The sequence below is a fragment of the Gallus gallus genome, chromosome 17, assembly GCF_016699485.2.
Source record: "Gallus gallus isolate bGalGal1 chromosome 17, bGalGal1.mat.broiler.GRCg7b, whole genome shotgun sequence".
NCBI lineage: Eukaryota > Metazoa > Chordata > Aves > Galliformes > Phasianidae > Gallus > Gallus gallus.
The window spans coordinates 9,475,737-9,488,443 of NC_052548.1; the positions used below are offsets into that span (position 1 = coordinate 9,475,737).

Genomic DNA, 12,707 nt, shown 5'->3' on the forward strand with positions numbered 1-12,707 from the left:
AATGTGTTCATGTGTATTTTGCTGCATTTGAGTTCAGTGTTCTCAGAAGTTGCTGTATGAAAATTACATCGTCTTGAGCTGACCAACCAGTCCTTAAAAAATGAAGTGCAGCACCTTCATCATTTTGGAGTTCAGAACTATTAAGATGGTAAAACCTGTGCTGAAATATTGGTTTGCTATCAGTAATGGCAGTTCAGTGAAGATACCTTCCTAACTGCTTGTAAAGTCATTTAATGTAGTGCCTGGTTGCACTTGTATCCTTGTTCTCATCTTTGCAGAAACTACACTAACAACAACATTGAGCAAGTACATTAAAAAGTAGGATAGCAAATACCAAGAAATTAACTTATTTTGTCATTTTTCTCTCTAGGGAATAAGTGTTATCTTTAACGTTGCACTGGGATTATTAAAAGTGAGTATCCAACTTTTACCACGGTGCTTTCTGCACCACGGTGCTGTTGTGCACAGGTAGCAAAAATTAAGATGCCTGTTCATTTTTTTTTTTAAATTGATTCTTTAAGCTAGGAGCTTCCTGTATTGCACATGCTGTTGTCTGTCATTCCTGGTGCAGCAGAGTGCTTTTGGGGGATGGGGTGGCAGGGAAATAGAGAGCTGCAGAAATAGAAACAAACACTATTTACAGAAGGTTAACAAATAGATATGTTCTTGGGAGCTTTACAAAACTGTTGTTGCTATATTATCTCTGGGAATTCAGTAATTGTCCAAAATCTGCTTTGCAATTGCTGATTTTCCTTTCCTTGTCTGCAGACTACCAAGGATGACTTGTTACTGACCGACTTCGAAGGGGCTTTAAAGTTCTTCCGTGTACAGCTGCCCAAGAGGTACCGCTCAGAGGAGAATGCAAAAAAGCTGATGGAGTTAGCCTGTAACATGAAGGTAAAGACGTGGTGATAGCAACTGTGAGCATATCTTCAGTGGGTACAATTTCTGAGGTACACAGTGAAGTTATTTTAGTTTGGGGCAGTGGGAGTTATGTTTGTTCCCCGCTGACCCCATGTCTCCAATGCAGCGATATGAAATACGCTTTACACCATCACATTAGAACAAACCCTTAAATTGGAATTTCAGCCAAATGTTACTGTTACAGACTGATCAGCTTTTGGTCAAATATACTGCTATGGTTCCAAATCTTTTTTTTTTTTTTTCTTCAAATTCACTAGAATTGTCCTGTAGCATCAGGGCATAATTACCATCTTCCCCAGTACATTAACTTCCAGGGCATTGTGGGGTAGTAGCAGTATGCACAGTGGTATTCTCCATAGAACTCAAGCATTTCTTATGGCACTAGTGTAGAAATTAGGAAGTAATCAAGAAGTAAGCAAGCTATTTAAACTCATCCAATCATTGAAGAGTAGCCACGGGTCAGACATTGCCTGCGTATCTGGTCAGTATCACGTGTAATGACTGCATTTGCCTTTCATGTTTTCAAATAACTTGTTTTTCTTCCCACTCTGCCAAATCTCCCTTCATTCCCAGTATTGTGTGAAGTAGTTAAAGCAAACAGTGAGGACTGTGCACTGCTTTCCTGAGTGCTGAGTGTTTTCAGGGGGTTAAATGGAAGTTTATGGAGAAAATGCAAACTGTGTTACTGGGCTGTGCACAGGTGCTGTGTTGCCTCTCATTGGACATTGCACGTAATGGCTTTCTTTGACCTAAAATATAAGTCCTTTGCTGTCAGTAGAAATCTCCAGCTTTGTATCTGGAAGTGCTTTTGAGCAGAAAAGGGCCTGATGTCAAAATAAATCATTTATAGGAAGGGAGAAGTAGCTGAGCTGAGGCATTGTGATTACAACAGCATTCTGCTGAAAAGGAGGTCAGTAAACGATGAGCTTGAGACAGCAGTAGTTTCTTAAAGTGAGTCTTCAGTGTTCTCTGTCCTTGAAATACTGGTGGGACTTCAGTATTCATTTCTGCCTCCTGTCGCCATGGAGGCCCAAAGGTCTTGCTGACTCCCCAAGCACAGTTCCTGCTAGGGCTCCAGTATCAAGAACTGGTGACAATAGTAAATGTTCTCATGAACACCTCATTATTAGTAGCCAGGGGCAACACTAGTTTAATGTACTCCGAACAGTCTGACTAGCAGTGTGGCTTCCTCCCCTTCCTCTCATGTGGCTGGATGCCTCCCTTTCAAGAGCTAACCTTTACACAGCTTGAGATTTGGTGTATGAAACCCAACAGTTCACGTAGTTCAGCAGGAGCAGAGCAGTGAAATTATCTACTGAAGTTACAGGCTGTATTGTAAGTAAAGGGTTAATATTCGGAGTGTTTGTCTGGGCTGTTGAGTAAGAATCACTGCTGCAGTTGTAATAGGGCTGGACCCACTCCAGGTACATGGGCTGGCTTCTCCGAAAAGACTCAGCGGAAGCACATTCAGCTAAATGTTTCTGTGCAGTTCTCACTAGAGGGAGCCTAGCTACCAGTTTTCTGCAGCTTGTTTCAAGTGAGATTGTTAATGATAAGAAACAAACATAGGAGAAACTGAAGCATGTTTCCCATTGTCTGTCATTTATGCATATCAAATTTGTTTCTCAGACAAAATACTTTTTAAGAGGAAAACATTCCCATAACTTCATGTTATTTGGTTTACTGAAATAACAGTAAGGGTTCAGCAGCTTTTGTTACTGGTGGTTTAATTTAGATGGGGACTGCTTTGCATGTGAAATGCTGTTAGTGGTTTTAGCAGACTGTCACACCTGATTGCTGACACCAGGGAGGGCGCTGGTCAGGATCTGATGCAGTTCTTGTGTGCTCTCTGTCCCTGTAGGACTTAACACTGCACAAAATACTGAATTTAATCCACGTTTCTCTCCCTTCTTAGAGAAGGGAAAACTGTATTTGCATCTGTAGTTTATTTTAAAGTAAATACTTCAATGTGTTTACAAAGCAGCTGGAGAAACCTCAGCATTATGTTAGGTCAGAAATTAAACATGGTTTCAAGGGATTCAGTTTTGCTAAGCTACTGTAATATTTTGGGCATCAAACAGCTGTACAGTACCAAGGAAAACTCGGGTAGGATGCTCCTAGGAATCCCCTTCTAACACTTTTCTATGTTCTACAACAGGATAAGAGAGAGGTCTACTTTTGTGATTATTTTGAGTGAAATAGATTTTTTTTTTTTTTTTTTTACCGTATCCAAAGGTTTGACACTCAAAAAAAGATTGTTAGCTGTGTTTTAGAGAAGGCAGAAGTTGCCCAAAGCTTATACCATAACCCTCTGTGAATTGTGTATTTCTTTATTGATGTTCCGGACAGGAACTAATAGGCTGCTTTAATTTAGATTAGCCAGAAGAAGCTGAAGAAATATGAAAAGGAGTATCATACCATGAGAGAGCAGCAAGCTCAGCAGGAGGATCCAATAGAAAGATTCGAGGTAATGCTTACCTTCTGTAATCTGATTTATCGTGCAGCACCTGCAGGAAATTCCTACTTAGATTTTTTTTTTCTTTAAGCCGTTTTGTCTTCTGAGAAGTACATGTACACATCCATCCACTTACATGTTTTAAGCTGAAAAGTTTTATGTAAACTTTAACATTTGTCTGTGTGATGGGAATTGTAGGAGAATATAGAGTGGCTTTCCCGGTACCATCCACTCGCATGCTTTTCCAGCATGAAAATTTTATTTTCAGCCATTAGGAAATGAGCCATTAGGAAATCAACACCTTGGCAAGGTGTTGACGGCAGTGACACTCCTACCACTCAAAAACATTTCACTAGCTCAACAAGTAATAGATGAGTTATTAACATGTGGTTTCTTCTCAAGGCTAATATTTAATTTGCTTTATTTTATATCTACTACATGATTAGCAGCTCTTGTCCTCGCTGAATTTCGTGCAGGTGGAATTGTCTTTCAGTGTTCGAGAAGTAAGCTGGAAATTTGCATTCAGGCACAGAGCGCTGTGTTTCATAAACACCTAGCAAAACCTTTTTCTTGACCTTTTTGTCCACCCACAGCGTGAGAACCGGCGTCTACAAGAAGCAAACATGAGGCTTGAGCAAGAAAATGATGACCTTGCACACGAACTGGTGACCAGCAAGATTGCTCTGCGGAAAGATTTAGACAATGTAAGACGTTTTTAATGCTCTGCAGTGGAAACAAGGTGCTGGGGTAATTTCTAGTGACTCCTCTCATTGGAGGTATCACAAAGTATTTTCATACTTTGTAATATTTAATTTTCTGCTGACGGGGTGATAGACCCCATATTCTTTGTTCCTTTTGGAATGTATTTTCACTTGTGTTGTGTCTCCAGGGTTAGGGATTGCCTTTGTTTGTTTTATGGGACTACTGGGCTACTTGTAGTCCTGTCAGGACAACAGGTTGAGCAGATGCAGGTCGTCACATTGCGTGGTGTGGGGAAGCACCATTACAGGGTATCTCATATGCTGCAAAATGTGGTACATTTGATTTAGGTGGGTTAGGATCCTTTCCTGCATGCCCATACTGCAGAATAATGATGTATAGACCTGTGTCAGATACCCACAAGTAACAGGACCAGCAACTGAAATACAGATTCCTCTGAAAAGCATTCAAACTAGAGAGAGAGGAGAGGTTCTAAGCCTGTACTTGATTAGTTACTTCCTTCTCTATATTGAAAGAAAGCATAGCAGGAGCTAAGTCAAGTCTTGTTTTGCAAATTGTTACAAAAATAATAGGATTCTGTATTCTGTTTTTCTTCAACTGGTATTCAGATGAGTAAGAGCTCACAGAAAACAGGCTTTTGGTACCTAATAGATTTGAAAGTCTGAGTCTGTCTGACTCTCCGTGGGGTCAGATCCTCAGATACCTTAGGCAATTCTGGAAAAGTTTCTGTGGTTTAGGTTTGGCTTGTTGAAATCTGCCCACATGAACTCATCATCATTGGTTGTTTTCCATATCAGCAGAGTGCTCAGGAGGAAGTTTTGGATCTGCTTTGTTGTAGTAATTTTTTTAAGCTTGCTCTGCATTCCCTTCATTACATACTCATGTCTTGGAGATTTTCTTTGGATATGCTTTTGCACGTGACGTGGAAAGGTACTGGCATTTGTAGTGCACCTCATAGGCTGGGCCACATTTAGTCCATCTGCCTGGGGAGATGAGGAAAAAGGATCGAGTCCTTATGTTTGGTATTCTCGTTGTGTACTGAGATAAGGGTGTTTTTGAAATCTCAAGGGAAAATAACTTTCAAAATTGTGTAGTGCAGGAGTTGACAGGCTTAAAAATGTTTCAGCTTATCTGCTTCCAGAGAACGCAAGGTTTCCCACTGTCTCCTGGAAACTGGCTGTTGGAAACATACTCCTTGTAAATGGTGATGCTAATGGACGAAGTTGCTTTTAATGAAGTTTGTTTTATGACTTTCAGGTTTGTTACATCTACTGCTCTATAATGTTAAAAATGTGTGAAACATAGAAGTGTGTTCCATGCGGGTCTTCAAAAAGCATTGTTATGTTCACTTCCTATTACCTATGCTTTTCACTGTGTTGGAGATGGTTCATAGAAGGCTGTGCAGAATGCCCAGTGGTTGCTCTCAGAAGGTGGACTGCAGCAAAAAAAAAAAAAAAAAAGTACTGAAGAAGTTTTTTGTGTCTGTTCTTAACTGTTGTTTGTGGCTGCTCTAGCCCATGTAAACCAGTTGTGCTTTTATTCGTTTAAATAGAGAGCTAAGGGAGGAACAAAACTGAGTAAAGTCTTTGAGATACACCAGTGGATATGTAACACTCATGCCTTCAAAGGTGGTAAACAATGTTGGTAGCATTCAGGTTATCCCCCAGGAGGAGATAGGTAGGTTTGATCCTATGTTAGAACCCTGATTAATTCTTCTAATTGAAAGCTGCAATGGTAAGTTTCATTCTACTAGCAACATGTCCTGAAAGAAAAGTACCAAAGGAGATTGCTTAATACACCTTTTCTAATACTTTCATAGTGTCTCTGAAATTTTGCAGCCTAAAAGATCAAAGCAAAGCATTTGGAAATACGAGAATTTCCTTAATAACCTTTGCACTAGACCAGAAAATAGGCTTCATTTTTCTGCTATTGCTAGACTCCCATATCCCAGTTTCCTTTAACTTTAAAACAGCTTAAAAACCACATATAATGAAAAGATGTTCTCTTTGCCTTTGCCATCTGTTTTAAAGGATCAGCAGGACTTTAAGGGACTAAAATTCACTGTTTGATTTTCTTCCTTTGAAGGGAAATGGTACAGCTACTTTCTGAACATTTTATATATCAGTTGAGTTATTGATCTATTTTTATGTTGAATTCATACACCTATTGGGAAGTACTGAGTTGCTGTGTATAAGACACGGAAAGCTGTCTTACTTTGCAGAGGTAGTTTTGAGCAGCTTATGAACAGCCCAAGATTTTACAGCTGTGCACCTTCGTTCTTAAAAAGAATGTAGCAAGAAATGATTGTGTGCTTCCTGGTGGGACATCTCTTTTCTTAAAAAAGACTGACACAGTAAAGATGGTATTATGTCCATTGGTAGGCATCATGGAGGCGTTTTTTTAATGTTCTAGAGACATTTTTAACGAATTCTGTTTTCATTACAAGTTTGAATTGTAGATGTTATTTTTCAGAAAAATGGTTTTCCTAATATTACTTTTATTAGTAACGATGAAGAGACTTCTTTTAATAAGAATGAAAGGACAGTGTTCTTGGCTGTGTCCTACTGGAGCTTCCACCCGTGGCTGCCTACCAGCATCCACACAGGGAAGCCTCTCCTCAGTGCTGTACTCTGCTCTGTGTTCCAGGCAGAGGAAAAGGCAGATGCTCTGAATAAGGAACTGCTGATGACCAAGCAGAAGTTGATTGATGCAGAAGAAGAAAAGAGGCGCCTGGAAGAAGAATCAGCTCAGGTTAGGGGCACTTCTGTCATTTTCACATTTCTGTGCAGTGCAGACAGGGGAAAAAAAGTGACAAGTGTGGGAAGAGCTTAATGTTCTAAGTCCTGCTAGTGCCTCCTCTGTAGTGTAAAGAGCGTCAGCAAAACAGAATTCTTTCCTGTCAGGTGCTTCACAGGGTAGTGAATTTTTTACTTGAAATTGCGAAGGCACAGACTGTGCTGCACAAAGAGGCGGGACAGAACTTCAGCTGTCAGTACATTTAATACTTCCTTCTCTAAACTAGTCAATTTTTTAGCAAAGAGAGCCACCGAAGTCCAGCTTTTCCCTGTTTGCATGTAGCTGAGATAGACCTTTGTTCCCTGTAGAGTCTTGCTCTATGCAAAATGTATTGAGGTTAAGAAGGAGGAAATACCATATGTTTATTTCTCAGATTGTACAAATATATAAACTTTTTACTTTTTTTCTACAGCTGAAGGAAATGTGTCGTAGGGAACTAGATAAAGCTGAGTCAGAGATCAAAAAGAACAGCTCTATAATCGGTGACTACAAACAGGTAAGCACAACTTAATGATTGCATGTTCTGCAATCAGATTGCAATCTCAGTCATTCTAGGAGATTTGTGTCATTCCTTCGAGGAGACATTTTAGCTTTTTTAAGCAGGAAGCTTGCACTTGGTTTTGCTTTATGTTTTGTTGAGATCATGATGGCCAGCTCTATTTACTCCTGATAGGTGTTAGACATAGGACATAGATCACTGGTTTCACAGGGCTCTTGTGTATCCAAATTTCACTTCATTGCAAAAGCTCTCCCATCTTACAGATGGTAATTGCATGTAAGAGAGAAAGATGCCTTTTTCATTTTAGAGATTTTACTTTGGAATTCAAGCACCTGATCATCAGGTATCAAAGAGTAAACTGATGAATCTTTTTAATGAGAACTTTCAGAACATTCTTTAGTCACACAGGTCTTGAGGAACAGGCTTTAAAAACAAACAAACAAACAAACAAAAAAAACCACAAAAAAACTTACAAAAAACACCACTACTTTTGGGGTCATGGCTGGTGCCTTTATCCCAAAGGCACCAGGAGCCATACTTTCCCTAAATGTTTTGGATTCTTTTAGCAAGGCCAAACTTATGTGACCGTTTCCTATAGACGTAGAAGAATGTGTATAGAATGACGTAACTTAATGTAGTATCCCAATTGTCCTGATTTTCTCAGAGCCCTAAAACTGTCCATGTTTCTGTATTCTAATATTCCTGTAGCATTTATTTATGCTTTGGCATTCATCTGGGATAAAATTTACATTTCTAAATAGCCTGGTAACGTAACTTTGCTTTTCAGATTTGTTCCCAGCTGAGTGAGCGACTGGAAAAGCAACAAACAGCAAATAAAGCTGAAATTGAGAAAATACGGGTAAGAGAACAGATAGAATCAGTCTACAATGTTTAAAACTCTTAGCAAAATCATAACAGAAAGCACGTAATTAGTCATCACAAAGATGATTGAAAGAGCATTCCTTCTTGACTTACTGTTTTGGAAAGATTATGAGGGGGGGAGGTCTTGGAGGAGGATGGTTGTTGTCTCTCCCTTGTTATATTGCCTACATTCCCATGCTGGGCAGTAATACATTTTAATTGTTCTGAGGGGGTCTTATTTTCTTCTGGAGGAGACTTTTTGGCTGTCTTTTACATAGCCCATTATCTCAGCCAGACAGTTTTACCAAAAGAACTGCAGTGTATCTAGAGCCCGCAGACCTGGGGGCGGCTGGAGCTCCTGCTTGGCTGTGCTCCCTGGCAGTTCAGAGTTTGCAGATCATTAGCGGTCCTTCTCACATTGTGCTGTGCTGCCAGAGCACAGGCAGGAAAAGGCTGTGGTCAGCACTCCGGTACAAGCATTCACAATCAGGTATTTACTTTAGCAAAAAGTGGATGACTGTGAACACTGTCGGGAGTTCTTCAATAAAGAAGGCCATGTGAAGGTTGCAAGCTCAGCCAAGGATGGTTCAGATGATGACACAGATGAGGAGAAGGAAACACTGAAAAACCAGCTGAGGGAGATGGAACTTGAGCTGGCCCAGACCAAACTGCAGCTTGTGGAAGCAGAATGTAAAATACAGGTAATGCTTTGGGGGTTCATTCTGTAGTGTATGTGGTGTGTCTGCATTCCTAGAAAAGTGTGTTTGTTGTACAGGGTTTGGAACAGTTCCTGCTGGTTGAAACTGGAACTTGCTATTTCCTGTCTGGCTTATTTAACCAAACATTGGGTCTGAAACTTAGTGTATGCAGATAAAATAATTCAAATTACATGCACTGTATTTACCAACCAGCTCCAACAACTTCCCGACATCTGTGTGGCTGCAGTGCAGCACTTACTGATATTCTGCAACTTCTTGGAAGAAATCCAAGTTCTGACAAAGTACTGAATCATGCATTTCTTTATCTCACAATCGACGTTAAATGAACAGCTAACATGTGACAAATGTTAGACGTGTTTCTTAACGCATGGCTGGAAAGCACTCCAGGTATTTGAGGTATTTATGGAAAATATGACAATGTTGTTCTTTTAGCCTAAAAATGCACTGTCAGTGCTTCTTCCCAGAAACTTAAAAGTTAGTCTGTCGGAAGTCCACTTCCTATGGGAATACCTCCTTCTCAGATAGGAAAGAATTAATGGCCTTGCATGCACTAAAGAAAGCTGGATGTTTCACTACAGGCAATGACAGAGGCTTGCTTTGCTGTTCAAAGCTTTTTTTTTTTTTTTTTTCCTTTCATCGCCTGTTGTGCTACTTTTAATTTATATAAGACTTACTTAACTTCTGTGGTAGCTAAGAAATTGTAGATGTTCTGCAGCCTTCTGAGTTCAACTCCTGTAATGCTGTGCCATGAATACATACTAAGCTAAAGAAATTACTCTTCTGTTTGCAGGATTTGGAACACCATTTGGGTCTGGCATTGAATGAAGTACAAGCTGCAAAGAAAACATGGTTCAACAGAACAATAAGCTCTATAAAAACAGTGACTGGAGTCCAAGGAAAAGAGACTTGTTGAAATGCAGTTCTGTCAAACACACCTTCTTAACACAACACCTTTTGTTGCCTTCCTTGGCCAGATCTTTAATTCTGTGACATGAGAGGACCAGAATGTAAATACAATAGAAATACAGCATGTTGGGATTTCAATAGGTCAGTGATAAAAAGGATGGAAACACAAAAATGGCTTTATTGCTAGACATGGGATCTTCATACTACTGATATGTAACAGGTGATGTAGCTAGATTGAAGCTCTTCAGAGAAACACTCCATTCTGCGGTCTGGCTGGAGGCTTTTCACAGACTAGGTACGAGAACTTACCAAACCCTAATTGTTAAGTTTACATACGATAGGTTTTTTTACAGTTATAACCTTTTTTAATATTTTATTTGAAAGGAAAAGTGTCACTAACAGAATTAAAAAAAAAAAAAGAGGAAAAAAAAAAAGAGAAAAAAACAAAACAAGAAAAGAAGAAAAAAAGACAACTACCAAGAACTACATCAGTGCCAGAAAGCAGTCCCCAGAGGTAGGATATAGAGAGCAGGAGGTAACGCGTTTCGTTTTTGAATGGGGATGATTTCAGCATTCCTGTCGGCGCAGCCCCACCTTGTTTTACTTAGATGCAGCATCCATCTCTGTGTTTGGCATTTCTTTCTGTTACTAATCAATTCTATGCAACTCTGAGCTTTTTTATTTTTATTTGTTTTTGGCATTTGCCAAACAAATTCACAACCTGGGGTTCAGGGCCTTGTCTAAATGCTAGACGAGAATAATCAGAATTCCTGGCAAAGTTCCGTTTCACTTCTGTGTCATATTATTTGATCCACATATCAACAGCCTTGAAATCCCCTGCACCAGGATTGCTAACAGGAACTAATTATGTGGATGGTCTGACATTTAATTGAGTCGTCTTGTTTGTTTTTTGTCAGTTTTTTTGTTTTGTTCTTTTGTTGTTTTTACCCGCCTGTAGCAGCAGGCCTTCTGTGAAGCTCTGAGAAAGCTTCCAGGATTTAGTTTTGCACATAGGTATGAATGGGACAAAGAAACAATAAACTGAGATATATATGAGGCAAAAATCACTGCGTGAGTGTAGCTGCGAGCATCTATAGCTGTCCAACTGGCTTCCCTGGTAACATGTTCAGAGGTTGTGTAGGTCATTTTCCATGCTCCATGCAGTTGCACTAATAGGTGCTAAACGTGCTTGGATTGCCTGTTCTTTGGATTGTCTGAGTTCTCACCAGAAAGCTGTAGAATGGAGTTTTGCACCTTGTATTTTTTTTTTTTTAATTTATAATGGTTTGTGTTATGCTGAAGTATCTATTGCATCAGTGGATAAATTTCGTGTGCAGTGTGAGTATAAGCTGGTAACAATAAGAGGCACTGGTTTGTATATAAAGATATTTGGTTTATTTTGTATTTCTACCTTTTTCTTGTTTACTGTACTAATGCTAGCTAATGTACTCTGTAACTACAGAATAGAACATGCTATGTCCAAGCTTTTTTTCCTTAACTGCATACATTATCTCTATTGTTTAATACCAAAAACAAAACAAAACTTGTAACTCCATCAATATTAGATGCGTGGACATTGTGGTAGCATAGTTGCAGTGTGTATACTTTATGAATTGAAATATAAACAAGTAAAATTGTATAACTACTTCCTTGTTTCATTTCATTTTAACAGGAAATTCATTAAATATTTTGCAATACAAAACCAATTCTCTTCCTAAAATAGAAGCGCTAGGATCTGCAAGCTTCTGTCAGACCAAAACTATATTTGTGCTGCAAAGGACTTTGCTAAAAAAGACTTCATATTCTTGGTGTTGCCAACACTGCTTTATATAATAAAATGTAGGTTTTGCTTTGAAAAAAGAAACTGCTAAAATGACCTTGTGCAGCTTGAGGCTTGTGACTCAGTATTTCTTAAATATGTCCAATTTAGAACATTTTTTTCCATGACCCTCCAAATTCTGCTTGGATCTGCAAAATAAATGTAGCCTAGCTCTACTTATTATCATCAGTAACATAAATTCTGTGGGGTCAAGTGTCGTTCACGTCATCTTCACTAGGATCTTCTAGTCATAGCTGAACTAGGGTTTAGCTGTGCAACTGGATGAATGCACTAATTGGGTCACAGTGCAGATCAGGCTCCCCTAGCTGCGTGTGTTCTGCAGAGAGATAACAAGGAGTAAAAATGTATTTTTGTCACCGAAGTGACTAAAGGTGACTCTGAAAGCAGCCCTACTCTGGGAGGCTGTTATCACGCTGTCACTTTTCTATCCATACTTTTGCTGTAAGAGAATGGCATTATAAGGCTGTGTGTAGTCTTTGCTGCTTCGTCTTTCACAGACTGGTGTACCTTGGTAATTTCAGCTCTGCAGTTTCTCAATAATTACACCTTTTGGAGAAAGTTTGAAGGCAAACAAAGGAAAGGTGGGTGGGGGAGAAGAAATAACCGAAGCGGTTCATTTGTCCATTTGTCTTTCCCAAAGGGAGTGGGAAATTGTGTGGTTTCCACTTTGCTCCAAAAATGTGGTGCTTAAAGGAAGGGAAAGGTGCTTTGTTGCACTAAGTGAATGCTACCTCAAAACTGCATGCAGTGTATACTCATCATTTCAGTACGGCAGTGGAACAAACGTAATGAAAAGTGAATTGCTTTATAACGTCTTCTATGAAGTATTTTGTAGTCAGTTTCCAGTCATGGATTATTTTAGATATCTTTCTGAAAGACATTACTCACAAATAAATATTACCAGTCTATTTCAAACCTGACTCCATCTAAGATATCTGCAACTAAGAAAAACTGATCGTCTGCTGAGAGGCATGTCTTTTGAAGCTC

At 39.3% G+C, this 12,707-nt stretch overlaps 1 protein-coding gene across 9 annotated transcripts in view; it reads left to right on the forward strand.

Annotated features, from left to right (window-relative positions):
- Nucleotides 1-11,525, forward strand: part of RABGAP1 (RAB GTPase activating protein 1) — a 72,688-nt gene extending 61,163 nt beyond the window's left edge. For 7 of the 9 annotated variants that reach the window (XM_046901832.1, XM_415391.8, XM_015279575.4 and 4 more), the window contains 9 exons: nucleotides 371-412; nucleotides 769-897; nucleotides 3,299-3,391; nucleotides 3,973-4,083; nucleotides 6,746-6,850; nucleotides 7,308-7,391; nucleotides 8,182-8,253; nucleotides 8,759-8,956; nucleotides 9,765-11,525. In XM_046901832.1, the coding sequence (XP_046757788.1) occupies nucleotides 371-412; nucleotides 769-897; nucleotides 3,299-3,391; nucleotides 3,973-4,083; nucleotides 6,746-6,850; nucleotides 7,308-7,391; nucleotides 8,182-8,253; nucleotides 8,759-8,956; nucleotides 9,765-9,887 (957 nt within the window). In that variant the 3' untranslated portion in view covers nucleotides 9,888-11,525. Of the gene's footprint in view, nucleotides 1-370; nucleotides 413-768; nucleotides 898-3,298; nucleotides 3,392-3,972; nucleotides 4,114-5,225; nucleotides 5,357-6,745; nucleotides 6,851-7,307; nucleotides 7,392-8,181; nucleotides 8,254-8,758; nucleotides 8,957-9,764 lie in introns of those variants that run through there. The other 2 variants (XM_046901834.1, XM_046901835.1) reach the window with 2 other exon arrangements.
- Nucleotides 11,526-12,707: the final 1,182 nt, after the last annotated feature.